The sequence below is a fragment of the Dysidea avara genome, chromosome 15 (assembly GCF_963678975.1).
Source record: "Dysidea avara chromosome 15, odDysAvar1.4, whole genome shotgun sequence".
NCBI lineage: Eukaryota > Metazoa > Porifera > Demospongiae > Dictyoceratida > Dysideidae > Dysidea > Dysidea avara.
Window position 1 is genome coordinate 5,105,066 of NC_089286.1, and position 20,002 is coordinate 5,125,067.

General features: G+C 40.3%; 2 protein-coding genes across 3 annotated transcripts in view; both read left to right on the top strand.

Annotated features, from left to right (window-relative positions):
* On the top strand, positions 1-1,573 carry LOC136245229 (uncharacterized). Its single transcript, XM_066036722.1, has 3 exons — positions 1-9; positions 74-1,127; positions 1,542-1,573. The coding sequence occupies exons 1-3, from the start codon at positions 1-3 to the stop codon at positions 1,571-1,573; spliced, it is 1,095 nt and encodes a 364-aa protein (XP_065892794.1).
* Positions 1,574-1,865: 292 nt separating this feature from the next.
* LOC136245371 (uncharacterized) overlaps positions 1,866-20,002 on the top strand; it is a 35,207-nt gene continuing 17,070 nt past the window's right edge. Inside the window, exons 1-2 of one of the 2 annotated variants that reach the window (XR_010695818.1) lie at positions 1,866-2,583; positions 5,937-6,152. Coding sequence is in view for 1 of the 2 variants with exons in the window: in XM_066036855.1 (XP_065892927.1) it covers positions 2,502-2,583 (82 nt within the window). In the remaining variant the exon portion in view is untranslated. Of the gene's footprint in view, positions 2,584-5,936; positions 6,153-20,002 lie in introns of those variants that run through there. The other variant, XM_066036855.1, reaches the window with a different exon arrangement.

The window sequence follows — 20,002 nt, forward strand, 5'->3', positions numbered from 1 at the left end:
ATGGATTTAGTAGATTAATTTGCCATTCATTGAATACAAAAATTGATACAAAGTGTCAATTTTTGTATGCAAGGCTGTTGATAAGGTGGCTTCTCTTCAGGACCGTCTTGGGGGTTTGGGGAACCCTCAAGTTGAACTCCATCTTCTCCGAAGTTGCCTGGGTGTTTGTAAACTTAATCATCTCTTGCGTACTATTTCCCCAAATTGTGTTATTTCTCAACTTGAACGTTTTGATTATAATCTTCGATCTGCTTTAGGTCGTATTTGCAAATCTTCTATATCTGACTTATCTTGGCTGCAGGCCACTCTACCGTGTTCTATGGGAGGATTGGGTTTGCGTGAAGCTACCAGTACCTCTTCAGCAGCCTTTTTAGGCTCTTGTTTCAGCTCCCAAGAATTGTGTTATCGTCTGCTCCAGTCTTTTAGTGGGGGTCCTGACGTGTTTCCTTCCATCCCGGATCAGGATGTTGCTACCTCAATTCTGCTGCCCTTGATTAACAGTGATTCCCTTCCTGATCTTATCCATCCAGCTTGTGGGCAGCGTGTTTTCCAACATGAACTTGATATTGCTCGTCAGACCCTTTTGCTTAATTCACTTACCATTCGGGACCAAGCCAGAATTCGTTCAATTTCTGCTGACCCCTGTACCAGTTCATGGCTTCGGGCCATTCCTTGTGATTCTTTAGGCCTATCCATGTCCTCACAGGAGTTTGTATGTTCTCTTCGATACTGGCTTGGTGTCCCTCTCTTTTCTGCCACTTCTCCAGTTCGCTGCCCATGTGGTAGTGTTGTTGATCAATTTGGTGATCATCTGCTTGGCTGTGGACATGGACCCATGCGTATACGTAGGCACGATGCTTTATGTGATGTGATATATCATGCTTTACTTCAGGACAATACTGGTTGCCGTAAAGAGCAACGGTGTGCTGGTTCCCGATTGGACCGCCCGGGTGATGTTTTTCACCCTGACTTTGTGCATGGGAAGCCTGCGTACTTCGATGTTACTGTACGTTGTCCATTACAAGAATCTCTGTTGGGTCGGTCTGCAGTTTCAGCAGGTGTGGCTGCTGCTAAGGGAGAAGAAGATAAGGATGCTCACCATGATGAGCTTGTACAGGCTGCTGGAGGTGTTTTTGTCCCCCTGGTGGTTGAGTCCTTGGGTTTGTGGTCTGCTGCTAGTCGTCCTGTCTTGCAGGATATTGCTTTGAGGACAACCACCAGAAGTGGCATTTCTCGTGGCCTAGCATACCGCCATCTGCTAGAGCAACTCTCTGTTTGTCTGTGGCGCCACAATTCCCGGACATTTTTACATCTATTTAGCCTGTTGCCTGGCAGTCCTTTGTGGGAGTTGAACTCTGTTTCATGCTCCCACCCCCTGCAGTTTGGCCAGTAGACTGCAGGGCTTTCTTGTTAAGGCCCCTGTCCGGGGGTTTTGCTGTGTGTATGCTGGCGGTCCATGCGGTGTTTTTGTAGGCCTGTGTAGGCTCTGTAGGTTTAGCTGCTTTTTGTCATTTATAAATTAAATTAGGTTTAACTTCTAGCTAGAGATCGGGGAGGATGGGAGTGCCATTAGGGCCGGAATAAAAAAAAAAAAAAAATTGAACGCGTGCCAACCAACGTCGCTACCAACCAAATTAACTCCAGCTCTAAGCGTTTCTCACCCAACTACAATCGTTCCTTCATGGGTTAAGACCGCTTCGTAGGCGTTTCTTACTAGGCCATTCGCGAATACGGCTATCCTGAGCGTCGCAAGTGTGAAACGGTGCTAACGATTCTTGCACTTTTACGGCTTCATGTACGTCACAAACCACAATATCCTGTCGTTACGTCATAACTTCACGATACGCCTTTCAACAGGGGTATAGAGGACTTGCACTCGTGAAGCAACTGTTGCTAGGCAGACATGTTTCGGGACAACTTTCTATGGCGCATATTGGGTCAGAATGAAGGTAACGAGATTTATTCACTAAGCGCTGGGTATAGTGGCACTAGGAAGCGGGGCTGGTTTCGAAATAGAAGATCTTATCATTGGCTTCGTGAAATAGGTGGCTAATTAAATTTCGATACATTACTCACCAATTCTAACTTCGTCGCCTTTTTTAACGAGCTGTGTGGTATTTACAACACAACTCAACACTGATTCGCTTCATTACAGCCTGTACCAAATCCTGAGAAAGCGCTTTTCAGCCAAAACACTGTCCCGAAACATGGCCGACAGCTACGGTTGCTTAGCAATTACGATGATTTACGTCACGCTGCAAGTCCTTATGAACTCTTGGTATTATGTATTCTAGTATCTATGGTTTAGCCAATCACATCTTATCGCAGAGATACAAAAATAGGAGCCAACATTTTGGCGCCAGAATGTATTCATGGTTTAAAAAACAGTAACCACACATTTGAAGAGGTGATTGTGTTATTGTGAATGCGATTCTTCGTGCTGTTCTGATAGACGGATAATCTACTCCAGAAGAAGACAAATAAAGACGCTACAACTGCAGATGGACGAAGTGATTCAGCCTCGGGTGATTCTACGGAAGAGTTGTCATAGTGTTACCAGTACAAATTCAAAAAGCCGTACAAGTAAGTTGGGGGTGATGAGCGTTATCTTCGGTGGTACCGTTATGTGCGCGTTGTACCTGCCTATGAACTGAATCATCTCGAGACAACCCCAGTTTCTCAAACTTCCTTGCCTATTGCCAAACACGTTTTTCTGTGTATAATGTGAGGAAGAGTTACAGCACAGGGTGCGAGAACATGTGTACGTGCCAGAAGCTTACTATCCGGACCAAAAACATGGGAAGGTTGGTGTTTAGCCTGGCCAATAGGCCTTGATGTGATCACGTGATTTGGAGAAGCTGGAAATTGTCTTGCTGCTCCCACTGTGCCTTGTTAAGAAGAAACCTAAAGATCAATAATCTCTTACATAAGGCCAACATAATAAGATTCCTTGTTTCCCGTCACCTTGAAACCAATCAACTAGTGAGGGTGGGCGGTTATTATTAATAACTAAAATTTTATTATTTTGTACTTTTAATTAACAACTACTGTCAAACCTTAGAAAATGATACTTACAAAAAACTGCGGTAAAACACAAGTAAGTGTATCTACAATACAATACAATACACTGAAATGTAATAATTTACAGCCAGTTTCAAATACATCTCTATAACATACTTTACATCTCCAGAGCGTCTATCTTGTTCCCTACAAACGTTTTTAGTAACCTCGCTCTCTTTAATTCCTCTGTTACTTCATTATGGTATTGTCCAGCCTTTATACAAGAAAAGAACTCACTGAATGTCACGTTTTCTTCGTGGAAATCCACAATAGTCCACGGAACTATCACCCTTCCTAATACAATTGTAACTTGCACATTTGTACAGTTTCTTGTGTAAACAATAATAGTTTTACTAAACGACATAGCCACGTGGCAAAGAATATTCTTGAACATATAGCAGAAATCACCGTAAGAACACGGAAATATTTCGTATTTCTAAATACTAATTACAATAATAATTACCAATGCGGAAAGCAAAGTGGTATGCAGGCGGGTGACGGGAAACAAGGAATTAATAAATGCTGGCCTAAGGTAGAAAGGGTCTGCAATTTAGAAAAATCCTGTACAATATTCTTAAGGTTACAGATGTGTGTAAATACATGATCGTGTACACCAAATGATGTTTACAAATACTTTTAGTTGCATTTCTTGCATCACGAATGTTGTTATTACTGCTTCAGTGTACTGTCAGCTGTTGTTATAGCAATACTGCTGCTATAAACAAGCTAAATTGGTCCTTCACAACCAAATTTCTAGTAAAAATTGCTACAAAATATATATGTTCTGCTATATCAGATCGGCTACATTTATCGGCTTGAAAATATTATTCAATATCAGTTATCGGAATATTGGCAAAATTTCATATCGGTGCAACACTAGAAGTCAGACTCCTAATTAAACGTGCAGCGCTTATTTTCCATGCAAAAATTTGCTGCAAACATTTGCTATAGTCAATGGTGGATAGAATCGTAATTACTGAATTGTGAGCAGTGTATTTTCATGCGTGGCTGCCACGCCAGAAGATTTTCTGATGCCTGGGCAAATGCCCAGGTGTAGATACACCACTGGTCAGGTGCTCTACCACTTGAACAGTATGTGGTGTGGTTTTCAAAGGAATGTTACTCAAGTTTTCTCTACACTTTGGCCTACACACTAGAGAATGAGCGGAAGTACACGTGAACTCAGGATAGTAATCTTAGAGTAGTCAGATGATGAGTGCTTCATTATCAGAACGGATTGTGTTGATTTGCACCAAGTTTGGCGAGTAAGCAGCATGACAGACGGACGGACTTTAGCTCAATATAGCGGAAAATTTAAAGTCTGACACTACCTATCAAATCATTGTGATCTTGCATGGTTTATAGAATGGATTTACTATGCTTGCCTTGTGTTATAGTTAAGTGTGTCTATGAAAATATAAGAATGTATACATTGTTAATTTAATCATTGGGATTGTATGCATATTTTAATCATTGAGACTGTGTACATATGTAATTAGCGGTTTTGTACCTTTTGTCTTTCATGCATTTAATGTTAGTAGTAATTTGTAAATTGCTGTGATTAATTATTTTATACTTGTTGAATGTTGTTCATTTTTGTCATGTATTGATAAAAGTGCATGTCGTAAGTGGTTGTTTTAGTGAACATGATTTGATAGTCCGTATTGCGTAACAAGATACAAGATTTGATTCATGTTAAGGTCATTTACAGCTATATATACCTGCATGAGTGGAGTACATCCTAGTTAAGGAAACAGCTTCGTAACCTTGTGCTATGCCAATGATCCTTAGCACTGTTTATTAGTGGGTAAGAGTCTTAAGGTACAGAAGCCTATCTATACATACCATACTGATGCATAAACAATGTGTTTAATGTTATTGCATGAGATATGTGTCTTGATGCTTGCTTGAAGTACATACATGTCCATAATACTGGAGCAACAAAGGAACAAATCTAAGCTACAACAATAGCCTATATCACTAATAGTACACACCAGCAAGCATATGCTAATTAATTTGTGCACACCCATCCAGCCACTTTTTAAGATATTTTTTAAATGTAATTGTTATCAAAAGAAAGTTATTATGAGTAATGGAGTAGTAAGCATGATTATACAGTACATACACCACAACAAGGTAGCCTACAAGCCTCTCAAGTGCTTTCACATGAAAAATACAACTGTTTTAATTGATTGTACTTGTGTAACAGCTGGTTGATAAGTTACATAATCCAGCAGCAAAATCTGATCAAATTTAAATAAGATATCATTGTAATAGCAGTTATAGAAATGTATTAACTGATACAAAAAAGTACTGAGCTATGTGCACCTGTAACGTGTTGTGTGTTATACCAAACCCTAAAATGCCTTCAGAGCAATCCCAAATAGTTTTGTGGAATTTTTGAAATTTCCTATTTAACTTGAATTTTTCTCTCTATATAACCAAACAACTGAATAATACATAAGGCTACAGGCTTGATGTTTTCACTGTTTACTGTTGCTTTTGTCCTGAGACTTGCCTTTTTACCAACTGCAGTATATGCAATACACGCATCATGGGCTTGCCTTTGTCCTCCTTTATGTCCCATATTTTACTGACAATGCAAGGTGTTGATTTGTGGTATTGCAATATGGCTTCCCTGGGCTTTCCTCCAGCTGTGGTGGTAACTATTAACGCTTATTACTTGTATTTTCCATAGTGATAACAGACACTTCTCATACTGTTCTTTATTTGTATTGCTGCATAATGGGTGGAACATAGTTGGAAGACAAAGCATAATGGTCACTGCATTTTTCAGTAATTGATTGTTGGGGAATGTGTTTAGAGACACAAAATTAATTTTATGGCATGCCTGGTGCCATTCTTTCTTTCTGCAGATTCATTAGTCAAAACTATGTTGTCAAAAACAAGTTGATGTGCTACTTCTAAAAGCCAGGTGCCATGCAGCTAGCTAACTCATCTATAGACAGTATGTGCTACTATGAATTGACCAACTATGTATTACTTTACAATAGGGTAATTTTGGGTTGTGCAATGACATTAGCTAATTCTCGTATTTCGTAATTCATGAAATATTCGTTCAATTATGTTGCTATGCACTGCTAAGGAAGCGTTTGTTAAACAAACCGCTTTTACCAACATATTACGCACAGAACTATCTTCTAAACTGTTTTATAGTTTGACTAAAGTGTTTTTTTCCACAAATTCTCTCGACAAAGCCTCAAAGCTGCTCTTCATTTTCGTTTGCATATGTAAGGGATACGCCCCCTTTCAACTCGAAACGATAGGCTATTCCTGGTAGTGTACTGTACGATGCCTGCACCGTTGTTTTTCAGTTGCTAAATGCCTGAAAACCTAAAGGGGAAGGTAGTCTGAGGAAAGTCGCTACACCTGTATTTCAGTCCGCCAAAAAGAAACCACCCCAGAGCAAAGTTCACCTGTGCAGAAGTTTAATACAGATTTCATTTCACTTTTACTTATGTAAAAGCTGCTTTTACCATTACTAAACGATTTTTTGCTTACGTGGGTGCGTACAGACAAACATAAATAGGTACACACACACACACACACACACACACACTTATACGAAAACAATTTCAGTAAACCAGGCGTGCACCCACAGCTGGCCGAAGTTATTAAATACTAAACAAGTAGAAGGAAAATTTTAAGTTAGATTAGGGATCAAAGAATAAAAAGTAGTGAAACAAGGGAATAGCAAAAAAAACAAAAAACAGTGAAACAAGAGTGATTGCCTATTCCTACAGATACCATATAGCACCAAATTTTTGTAGCACAAAAGTTTTGTAAAGTTGAAAATATTAGCCAAACAAAATTTATGTAATAAAGAAACATGCTGAGTTACTGGTGGTTAATTTTTGTAATTATATAGTTAATTTAATTGAGATGCAGACGGACTTCTAACTAGCTGGAGACAATGCCACAAGTACAGTTTTCTTCCGGTGTGAGAGGATTTCATATATGCAAAGATAGGTGGATGCTGGTTAGAGACAAAATACTCCTTTATCAGAGGGAGATTAGAAATGCACAGGATCCGTTTGCTATAAAAGTAACAAAGTGGAAATATTGTTGGGCATTTGCCAAAAAAGATAAGCTCAATGTGTTCGTTATTTCTGAAGAGAAGGTAGATGCTCACATGTAAGATTATAAACCCAAACAAACGGTGTCGGAGGGATCTGGAACAAGAGGGTCTTGTGATTTTTCAAGTTGGAAAAGGTTTAAAACAGTTAGTCTAGCATGGTACAGTACATGTTTGAGATGCCTAGAAAGCTAATGAGTCTAAAATTTAATGATTATGTTTGGATGTCCCTTAAAGTAGTCATGTAATTCAACCATCTGTTGTGCTCCAATGGGCTTCACTACACTGAACTGTAAGTCCACTGGTTGTATATCCTGTCCATACTGCTGTTGTGCCATTATTCGGTCTGCATACCAAGACTCAAATTTTGATTGCATGAAAAGCATGGCATCTTATGGTTGTAAGTGGTCTGTACAATTAGGAGGCACTGTCATACATAAGGTGACACTCAATTTTTGACATTGTATAGCCTTTGAACTCATCCAGCATCACTAAGCATCCAGTATCACTAAGCCTGTGTATGCTGGTGACAAATCCAGCTTCTTCCTCATATTATTCATATAAGGTACAATCACCAGTTTAATGTAGTCAACCTTGATGTCTTCATTGCACCAGTGATTGGTGGTGTGTGTCACATGCCATTCCGGGAAATTAACTGAAGGATGATATTTGGATGTCTTGCCTTCGTGTACTAATTGTATTGGCAAGAAATCTCCAGACAGAGTACCAGCAAAAGTTGCCGTGATTTGCCTTTTGTCATCTTGTCTAATCAACTCAACCCTCTTTGAACCGTCTGTAGCCATTGTCCAGTTAGAAATTGGTATATATACTTGATGGCAGTCTGGTCTTAATTCAGGATCATCTCATTTGGGACATCTAGTGCAACAGCAGCCTTAATATCTATGAGGAAATTATACTCAAAATTTGACACTGAAATTTTAGGCTTTTTAGTGGTTGCCTTTTGCTTAACAAAGCTCATCTTCCCCAATGGATACTTTACCCAGTTCTTTTTTCACTGGTAGCATAACATGCCCTCCATTGTGTAGGATTGACACGAGGCATATCATTAAATCACGTGACAGTACATACAATATGGACATGTGTACAACTGTGTGTGCATCTATGATTATCATTGTTCATGTTCTAATTACATAGTTCCTACACCTCCCCCCAAGCATTTGTGAGGGGCACAATGCTGACGATAATTAAGGCCAGTTTGGATCTTCTATAAGTCTTTTGGGTGCCTGGTGGGTGCAAGTTGAATGTCGTGGACTTGAACAGACTTCTGCTGAGGTACTTTGTTGTGGAAAAGTTTGCTGTGGTTGTTCAGGGGGTGCTGGTGTTGTTGATGGGAGCAAGGATGTTGCAGTTCTGCGTCGTAGGAACCGGCGGTTTCTTGTCAGGATTCTGCCATTTTGAGTCTTGATAAAATAGCGGCGGTGAGGACCAATGTCAACAACAGTTCTGTAAATGTCCCACATTTTCGTTTGTGGATGTTGCAGTGCAACGTGTGAGCCTATTCCAATGTCTGGTAGTGTGTGGGCATGGAGATTGTAATATGCTTGTGTTTGCTCCAATGAATTTGTAGCCTGTGTTTCTGCTTCCGTGACTGCTTTTTGCCAACATGGTAGAAAAGAGCGGTGGTGAGCTGAGAGTGAGTCTTGCACTGGTGTACCAAATAGTTTTTGAGCAGGTGATAATCCATCCTTGCGAGATGGGGTGTTTCGGTACTGTAGGAGTGCACGGCAAAGCGCATCTTCATTGAGAGAACATTTGTTCCAGGAAGTGGCAATGAGTTTTTTCATAGATTTTACCATGGCTTCGACTTTGCCGTTGCTTTGTGGGTAATATGGTGACGACACTTTATGGATAAAGCCCCACTGTCTGGAGAAGTCGTGAAAGCATTTTGAAGTGAATTGTGGCCCGCCATCTGACCACAGTATATCTGGCACGGCAGTGCGACAAAAGCATTGTCTCAGTACTCTAACAAGGTGGGAGCTGGTAGTGTTGTGGCCCATTGGGATTATGTCAGGCCAATCTGTAAAGCAATCAGCAACGATGAGGTAGTCCTGACCACCATAGCAACAAAAGTCTGCACAGATCTCTTGGAATGGTCTACTTGGCTTGTCTTTGCACACAAGAGGTTCTCGAGGATTGGAGGGAAGGAGATCTTGACACTTTTTACATGAAGTGAGCATGTTGTCGATGTCATTGTCCATTCCTGGCCAATAAACCGTAAGGCGCGCCCATTGTTTAGTGCGTACAGTGCCCTGGTGCGATTCATGAAGATGTGACAGTGTGGTGTGATGCATAGAAGGTGGTATCAGTAGACGGCATCCGTAAACTATCAAATTGTCATCAATGGAAAGGTGCTCACGTGCATTCCAGTAGGGTCTACATGACTGTGGAAGCTGGCCGCGGTGATCTGGGAAGCCGTTGAGTATTATATTGTACAGCTGTTGGTATTCTGGATCCTGAGAAGCATGGTAGCAGACGTCTTGCAATTTCAAGCTTTCGTGGATGTCAGTGGTGATAGCTCTCAACTCTGTAATAGATAAGGCTGGTTCATTAGGCGAGTCATGCTCTGCAAGGGCATCACTATTGTGAGGATTAGATACAGGATTGCGGGATAGAGCATCAGGGCCATCATTAACACTTCCCTTAATCCACTTTGCCGTAAAGTTATAAGACATCAGGCGAGACTTCAATCGTTGAAGGCGTGGGTTCTCAATTTCATCTAAGCGGCGTCTGTTGAGAATAGGGACTAGAGGGTTGTGATCAGTCAAGAGGCAAAAATGCTGGAGGCCGGAAAGAAATAGTTTGCACTTTTGATGGCCCATGCGACAGCTAGCATCTCCAGTTCAATAACAGCATATCTAGATTCTGTGTCGGTGAGGAACCGGGACCCAGCCTGGATGAAGGTCCACTTGTTATTGGATTGCTGTTGGAGGATGAATCCAAGACCCTGTCTACTGGCATCAGTGCTGAGACGGGTGGGATGATTGAGATTGAAGAATGACAAGACCGGTGGCTTGGTGAGTGACGCCTTGGCTTTTGCGAAGGCTTCATCATGATCGCTAGACCAGAGAAAATCGTTTTTAGTACTCAAAAGTGGTCTTAGTGGTGTCAGGAGTGCGGCTATGGCGTCAGTGCTTGAGGACAATTGGTTTACTAAGCCAAAAAAGGAGCAAAGGTCAGTTCTGGTGTTTGGCTTTGGATATTGTGAAATACCCGTAGTAATCGTTGTGTCCACTTGATATCCATCAGAAGATAACCGAAAGCCAGCAAAAGTGACTGCTGATTGAAAGAACTGACATTTATCCAGGTTAAGGGCAATATTCTTCTCTACGCACCGCTGTAAAAACTGTCGCACATGAGCAGCATGGTCTGAAGTATTATTGTCATAAATAACAATGTCATCAACTATGCGACGAAAGCCTTGTAAACCAGCAAAAGCTTCTGCCATTCTGCGGTCATAATGTTCAGAAATCGATGATAGGCCATACGGGGCCCTGAGATATTTGAAATGACCTTGAGGGGTTATGAACGTGGTTAAGAGTTGACTGGACTCATCTAGTGGACACTGGTGGTATCCTTTCAGTGCATCTAGTACAGTGAATATTTTTACATCTGTTGCTGCTATATCAGCCACAGCTTGAGCAGGTGTGGACGATTGATAGCGTTCTCTATGCACAAACTTGTTGAGGTGAGATAAGTCTACACACATCCTGATGCGATCGCTGTTCTTCTTAGGGGTGACCACGATTGGTGCACACCACTCTGTGACTAGTGCCAGCAGCTGAGATATCTGCTCCTGAGTCTGGCAGAACGTTTGTCGAGCAAGAACCATTCAGTGAAGTGAGGTGAATAGGAATGGTTGGAGCTGGGTCATTGGTGGCTACCTGTTTGATGGTGGATAACGTAGACGGTTGCGTCTCAAAGCCTGTGTTTGTGTGTACCTGAATTTGCCTTGTTGATGGCGGGAGGCTAGGATGAGATGGTGGCTGAACTTGTTTAGAGTGGCAAACACGTGCATAGTGGCCAACCTTCTGACAGTTGTGGCACGTGGAAGAGTAAGCTGGGCAGCGACTGCGGCCTCCTTGGTGCGGCTTGCCTCCACATCCTAGACAATCGGGACTGGTGGGCTGAAGGCCAGCTCTCTTGTGATATGGTCCTTGTTTTCGTAAGGTAAGGATGGTGGCTGAGAAATTGCAGAGCGTTGCTTCTTTGCTGCTTCTTTGCAGCTTCTTCTGCTCTACATGTTGTGATGGCAGTATCTAATGTAAGATCTTGTCGCTGGAGCAAGTGTTCAACCGTGTCACCCTCTAGGATACCTTCAATGATCTGGTCCCGGATATTCTTTGCTGTGCATGCGGGTGAGCAAAAGGTGCAAGTCTTAACTAATTCACGAAGAGCCACCAGGTAGTCATCGAAGGTTTCACCACGCTGTTGGATCCGTTTCCGAAAATTGCGACGCTTGACTGATTCGTTGATGTGGCCGTCAACGTATCGTTTAATAGCGGCGATAATAGCTTGCGTGTCTTTACCAGTGTTGGGCAAGTTACTTAGTAAAAGTAACTAGTTACATATTACATATTACTTGCAACAGAACTATTTAATTACAGTTACATATTACCCATAAAATAAAGTAACTAATAATATTACATATTATATTACTTTGTGTCCACAGCCTTAAGCTGTCACGTGTGAAACTACCACCTTATCACGTGACATGATTGCGTTGTTGGACAATGTACAAATCTTGGTTATAAGTAAGAAGCTAGTGAATAAGGTTCATTCAATAGGCCCCGTTACTCCATTGTGGTTAGGCGTTACTCAGAGGATTACTAACGAGATTAGTAACTTCGTTACTTTTAGTAATAATATTACATCATATTAGACTCGTTACAGTAATTATATTACTTAGGTAACGCGTTACGTTTGTAAGTAAAGTATCTTGTGTTATATTACCTGTTTTCATAGCGTATTTCGTTATATTACTTTGTTACCACAAAAGTAATAATATTACGTAACGCGTTACTCCCAACACTAGTCTTTACGCTGGTCTGTAGTTAGCCCGAGATTATCGACGATACTAAGTGTCTCACATGAGAAGCACAGTGTTAATGCGTGCACTTGTGTTTCAGCTGACTCCTCACCTAGTCCGGATAGACTAACATATGAGCTCCATTGGGTCTTCCAAGCAACGAAGTCGGCGCCTCTGTCCACTTGGAGGTCGAGCTTCGGGAGATCGCTAAGTCTGAAGGCGTATGGCATCTCAGTGGAATGCTTAGCGGGTGCCTCTAACCGGCACCAGGGAATCAATCAGCTGGTTACAATAGAGTCGTAGCTGCTCGCGGCGCCATGTAGGATTGACACGAGGCATATCATTAAATCACGTGACAGTACATACAATATGGACATGTGTACAACTGTGTGTGCATCTATGATTATCATTGTTCATGTTCTAATTACATAGTTCCTACACATTGCACTCCAATAGGTCAGTCCTAATGTGCTGAACAATACCCGAAGCTGCCCCAATTACAAACTCCACAGCGCCACGCACTATATTTCTTAATGCACATCACAATTTATTCTGGAAATTTAGACGGCCTTCTCTTGCCATGTAATTCTGTCACTGGCTGGTGTTTTTTCTGTTCAGATACTGCATTCTTCCATTCACAAATTGTGGTATATTTCATTGTAATTTGTAGTGACATAGTGCAATGCTTGCAGTATCACACAACAACACAATATCACTAGGTTTCATAGTGAATTATCAGTGTTCCTGTCTTGCGACTCAGTGTCACAATATCATTTTGGGATTGCATGGTAAATTAACAGTGGTCTCAGCTTGCGACACAGCATCACACAGTAATACCAATATCACTTGTTTGGATTAGTACGGCACATGCAGCAGATTGCCGGTGGTATTCTTTGACATCACGGATTACACAGTCTACTAATGATTTCTTTTGATTACACTGGAACACACAGGATTGTCACGAAAACTTGACATACTTTTCACTGTTTTCATGAGGTGTCAGCCTTGCCCTTTCCATTAACCATCTTTTTTTTCTTCGAATTCTTCATTGGGGCAAGCCTGAGTGAGCCCCACACCAGCTAGTTCAGATGATAGAGTTGAATTGCTCCATACTCGTCACAGGGAACTTAGTTGAGAAAACACCAGAAGAAGCAGAATTGAGGAGAGCATGCAAGAAGAGGGGAACATGACAGACATAACAGACAAATAGAAACACTAGAACAACTGAAAGACAACAGCATGACACGCACATGAGAGAGTTTCCATATGGCTTAATCAACCAAGTGTCATTGCTAAAATGACAGAATTTCATGCAGATATAGATTTGTCGCAATTAAGTAAATGTGTCAGAAATACTTTGCCCTTTACTAGCAAATTATCTTTTTCAATTTTGCACAATATTGCTCATTCACCTACAAAATACCAACACACAACATAGCATATGTACAGCATCTTCAACTGTGCACAAATACAATTTTATGCAACTTGACTCACTCAGGTTTGCCCCATTATGTTGTTAACATCTGTCTAGTACAAGGGTCTGTTTAGTTCCCTGAGCAACTTACACAGAAACTCTCAAAACACCATACTCAGGTGCTATTCAAACTTCACACATGCCAAAAGTTTCAAAACCTTTACAATTGATCTGCTATCCTTTCTTGGGCCTGTACAAACTGGTCGAGATTAAACAAGCACAGCCAACATTAGGTGCTAGTCAACTAGATCACTTACACTACTACACCATATGGAGTCAAATTTTTGTAGTGGAAAATTTTCGTAAATAGCGCAAATTTTTTCCTATGAATATTACTGCAAATTACTGTGAATTGGTGAAAATGCGCCAGCTTAATTTGTTTCAATTTTTCAAAGCCACTTAAGGATGCTACCAGAAATATGATGGGAAGCAAAAAGCCGCTATTGGAAATTAGACACTGGTACATGGTAGTACAGTAAGTATTTTGCACGTACGCACAAGCCTTTGCTTCATTGTTTGACAAACCCTTTAAACCAGTCTGCAATGTAGTGCACTGTCATGAGACTAGAATAATATTTCAGAAACAAGAGGTTTCATTATGGGGTAAACAACAGACACTCTAATACACTGTATTAGCTACACGGAAGGTACACAACTGGTTCAAGCAGATGAGTACATGTTACAGATAAAAGCATTTTCAGTTCTCCAGAAGTTAGCTAAAGTACGTACTTCTTACTCATCAGATTGCAGCATAATGTAGCCGGAGATAGAAGTTTGTATATTTACAAATACTACATTTACACAAACACTGCAATGAAAATAGCTAGCTGGTGTGTTAAATATAACTTATCCAGTTTGCTTGTAGCTCAGCACTCTTAATTCACACAAGCTATAAGGGATGTGGATGTGTGGAATTGATCCCTTCTTTACCAGGGCACTTGCAGATTTAGAACAAAGTGATGATTGTTTTCCTGTAGATGCCTGTGACTTGTTGTATTTGGTACTTATAGGACTAGTTCTGCAACTACAAAATAATTTGCAGCAAGGAAATGACTAAAAGTGTACAATCGACTCGTATGTGGATGGGTAAAAGAAGTAAGAATACTAAGAAATTCATCTCAGCTGAGTAAGGAATTATAAATTTTACCTGTCAATATACGCTACACTTTTTGTTTTACTCCCAATGATCAAGTGATACTCTTGATCATGAATTGTTGGATAATAATTGGCCAGGTCTGTTGTGTCCACTGCAACTGCCTGGCAGAAGTGTATATATTTATTTTAGCTGCAAAGGAGGGAGAACCTATACTGACAGCCAGTGTGCTTAGGTAATGCTATCTTCACTGAAATCTGTGCAATTATTCTGCACGAGGTAAAAATGCAAAAGCTAGATGACATCATTGATGGGTGTGACATTCTAAAGAGGGCACAAGATCCATAACTGATGAATTAGCTCATCTGTTTAGCAGCTATCAGTTGTCCCAGAACATTTTGATACATATGTACTGAAGACAACTTTGCCAGCATTCCCCTAGCCTATTGCTTCACTTCACAAACCTGAATACATTACACTTAAGTACTACCATTTGTTTTATGTTCAAAATACTTCACTTGCAGTTACCAATGAAATGGCTGAGCAGGTTGAGTTGCAAACGAGACAGCAAGCAAATTTTAAGCTGTGGTTTAGGTATCAAGCTGGAAGAGCTACTTCTTCCAATATGAAATCTGTGCCATACTGATACTGCAAATCCATCAAAGAGCCTGATTAAAGAATTTGTTATTCTCTATTCACCAGCAAGCAAACTATAAAGGCTGTCAAGAAAGAACATCATAACCAAGGTATTAGAAAATGGATTATTAGAAAATGGATTATTTATTAATCCGAGATGGCCACAAATTGGAGCTTCACCTGATAGTATTGTACAATGCAACTGCTGTGTTAACTCATACTGGAAATCAAGTATCCTTAGAGACATCATGAGGACAGCATTGAAGATGCAGTAGCCAATTAAATAATAGACAATTTTGTCTGATCAAACAGATGAGTGATTCCACCTAGCTAGATCAGAGTCATGCATACTATTCCCTGCAAACTTTTATTTGCGATGTACCTTATTGTAATTTTTGTTTTCTCGTGTTTGGCTCTTTGGAGAGGGAGCCTAGTTCCCATAACCAGTCAAGCGATGAAGTCTAGATGAAGGGAAAATGATTTTTGTTTAGTATAATCAAGTGGTTCCATCTCAAATGCTTGAAAATGAATAAGAGGTCTATACTATAAGGTGAATGGCATGTTGTGATTTTAAAATAAAAGTTGTGCAAGAAATTACAATGATTATTAATTTTTTTTATTATAGTGTATCAATTCAATACTTCATTATTCAAATGGTACAACAGACACACATACATTGTTTAAGTACAGCACGGCAATCGATGGCTGGAATTTCTTCACCCAAGTCAGTTGGAATAATGCCTTGAATTGTAAAATACTTCTAACCACAATCCACATGGATTACTCTAGTCTCACAACAGTGCTATATCCATTAATTACATCACAGACTGGTTTAAAAGGGTGATACAATAGCCAATTTTCACACCAGGTTTAGCAAACAGTGAAGCAAAGACTTGTGTATATGTACAAAATACTTACTGTACTGGATTCAGTGGTGTGAAACTCACCTGTTCTTTACAGTATTGCTTATTGGCTGATACGTGTAGCTCATGACACGGTGCTTCGAATAGTAGCTAATTGACCTATTTGTGCTCCAGATACTGTAAAAGGTATCAAACACAAAATGAAACACTGGTTGACACTAGGTTAAAGGAAGAAGTATGATTGGGTGACACGTGGTCGACTTACAACTTGGTATCTTGCTTGGTGTGGTGTGGCCATTCACTAAAGAGTTAATATGTTAGAATACAGTAAAGTCTATCATTCAGTACCAGATTTGCTACTCTGGGGAACTCCGCTCACATTTTGCAGCCATTGACAATTTGGTGGTCTAGAGTTGAAGACTTATGCTATGAGCACTTTCAGGCAGAGAATGCAATCCAGCTGAGCTACACAAGTTGAAGAATTCTTAAATAAATTTGGACTACTATGGAGTCACAAATATTTTACACTGGTCCAAGGGCAGCTTGCAATGTGTGGCAAGCAATATTGTGACTGGTTGTATAGACTCCACAAGGAATCTGTGTTACCTGCTGACCCGGATTAATTAAAAGTGAGGCGTGCGCCAAGGGCTAAGTTTTAGTTTTGAGGGTCGACTAGCGTGTTAAGCACAGCGGTATCTATACTTAACAATGGTACGTAGTCAGTATGATTCCACGTAAGTTTGCAAAAGGCAAGCAAGTAGGTGTGGCTTTGCACATATCTATTACACACAATAGTTTTAAAAAGTAGGCAGTGGATATCCGTCCAGCAGTCACGTGAATAAAAAACTTTGACAAAAGAAAATCATATCATGACCGGTCCATGAATCGAACCCAGGACCTCCAGTTCGTTAGGCAAAGATCCTATTCACTGTGCTACGTGGCTCCCAACTACCCTCCTATCTTAGTTTCTACCTAAATCTGTATTTCCAACCGAGGATGGCTACCTCCATCATCCCTGATAAAGGTCCATCTCTATTTCCATCTTTGCCAATGTTTGAGATTACTGAGCAAGGAGTCTACAACTTATTATCCAATTGTGATTCATCCAAATCTCCTGGTCCAGATTCCATTCATTCATACGTACTGAAAACTATAGCAACCGAATCTCTCCTATGTTAACTCACATCTTAAAGCAATCATTAGAGTCTGGTACCGTTCCATCTGAATGGAAACATGCCTATGTTACTCCAATATTTAAAAAAGGCACAAAATCTGACCCAAGAAACTATCGTCCTATTTCACTCACTTCTGTAGTGTGCAAAACAATGGACCATATTTTAGTAAGTCAAATTATGAAACATTTAGAAGACCAAAACATCCTATCAGAAAGCCAATTTGGTTTCAGATTCAAACACTCCTGTGAGTCTCAACTATTCATTACCTTTAATGATATTGCTAAACACATGGACAACAACCATCAAGTTGATGCTGCAATACTAGACTTCTCCAAAGCATTCGATAAAGTAGCACATGTATTCAAGACTCCTATACAAATTAGAATATTACGGAATTAGAGGAAACATGTTACATTGGCTGAAATCGTTTCTCCACGGTCGAACACAACAAGTTGTAGTGGAAGGCTCCAAATCATCTACAGTATTTGTGAAGTGATCCCTCAGGGGTCTGTACTTGGCCCTGTACTGTTATTAATTTATATCAATGACATTGTTATGAACATAAAAGTGAAATACGACTGTTTGCAGATGATATGTTACTCTACAAAGTTATAGCAACACCAAATGACCATCACATTCTGCAGAATGATCTAAATTCTTTAACCAAATGGGCAAGTGACTGGCTAATGGAGTTCAATATTTCTAAATGTAACATTTTACAAATAACATTACATCACAACAAAAGCAGCTTTACATACAAAATGTCCAACATCCCACTCAATACAGTATTGGAACATAACTATCTAGGTATCCGTCTTCATCACAGATTATCCTGGGACCCCCATATCAACTATATTTGCAGCAAGGCTAATCAACTTCTTGGCTTCCTAAAAAGGACCTTCCAATAGAAATTAAAGACCATCTTTACAAACAACTATCCATTGAGTATTGTTCAGCCATCTGGGATCCCTACCACAACACAAGTATATACAAACTTGAAATGATCCAGCATCAGGCTGTTCGTTTTGTTCTAAACAAACTGTGGTTCAGATCTAGTGAGCAACAGCACGACAGTGTAACAGATATAATAATGCTGACATACCTTGAATGGCCTATAGTCTCCAAGACAGGACAATGACTCGACTTACTTTGCTATTCAAAATTTTGAGAAGGTTAATAGTCATACCTGATCATTGTATACCTCCATCAGTTCCAGTATCATACACTCGTTCCAACCACCCCCTCAAGCTATTTCACTTACCAACATTCAAGAATCGATGTTTAGGCCACTCCAAATAAATTCTCTGTTTCCCGTCCACCGTCCGCATTAGTCTCGCGTGCCAGACGGTTTGTGTGGGGGCGGCAAATAAACCGTCTGGTCACTGTTGCACACATTCCGGGACCGCTGCCGGAATGTTGGCAGAGCCAATCAGATCGCTTCGCGGACTCTGTGACGAAACAGACACTAATAATTCAAATTCTTAGTGTAATAAAGAACTGAATCTCGGCTACACAGATTACTTTTTCGAAAGTTTAACAACGCCATGGGTTTAGGATCTTTGTTTCTCTAGTACAGGGCTCTTAAAAGCGTTGGTATAAGAACGATTATGGTTCACTACGGATTTGTGAAACGGCGGAATTGTAGAGGAAGACGTTCAGCAATGTTTCAAATACGTCACCAGGACAATACCAGTACAATTATCGTCTTAGTCTGCTGACAGAAGTGGTTGGAACGATTATTACTTCATCCTTGGCGCAAAACAATACCGTGATGTAATCTAATTGCATTCCAGTGAGTTCACGGAAAGTGTGCAACAGTGACCAGACGGTTTATTTGCCGCCCCCACACAAACCGTCTGGCACGCGAGACTACGCCCGCATCTAGTTACTGTCAGCTCTAAATATTCCATTATTCCGTATTCTTTCATTATTTTCCGGTTATTGTTGTATACTGACAGGCTCACTTGAAACCATGTCAGCTCACGTGTCAGCAGTGCTACCAAGTCGGCACAAACTTCACGTTTGTGCTATTTTTGCTGCGTAAAAGGAAGGAATAAACTTAAGTATGCTTTTATGCAACTTTTTATGGTTGTGCTAGACAAATAATGGCTTAAAAAGCTGCTAATCTTATAATGAATAATGGAAATGGACCGCCCGCCCGCATGCAAATATGCTTGAGTCCAGGACGGGAAACAGAGAATTTATTTGGAGTGGCCTTACAAGTACTCTTTCTTACCACGAACAATTATTCAATGGAACCAACAATACCTATCTCTGATATTGATAAGATTGATATTGACACTTTTAAAAACAATCTGATTGATATTGTGTGTAATTGTAATGGATATTAGCGTGTTGCCCCTGGTGGGCTTTGCTAATTAATAATAATATATAGCTACGTCATTCAAGAAGAAACCTATATAAGAAATCATGATCCAGTGAAGATGAAACTAAAGCTGAACCCGACCTAACTTGGGTATCACTCTTTTCACCCTATTTCATAACCCTACAGAACTTAGACAAAAAACGGTGAACCAAAAAGGCGAAAAAAGAAGTGC

Bases quoted from the DNA above. Each gene is read 5' to 3' on its own strand.
- LOC136245229 (XM_066036722.1), top strand. The intron at 1,128-1,541 runs GTGTTTTTGTCC...TTTAACTTCTAG, and splicing joins GCTTGTACAGGCTGCTGGAG to CTAGAGATCGGGGAGGATGG.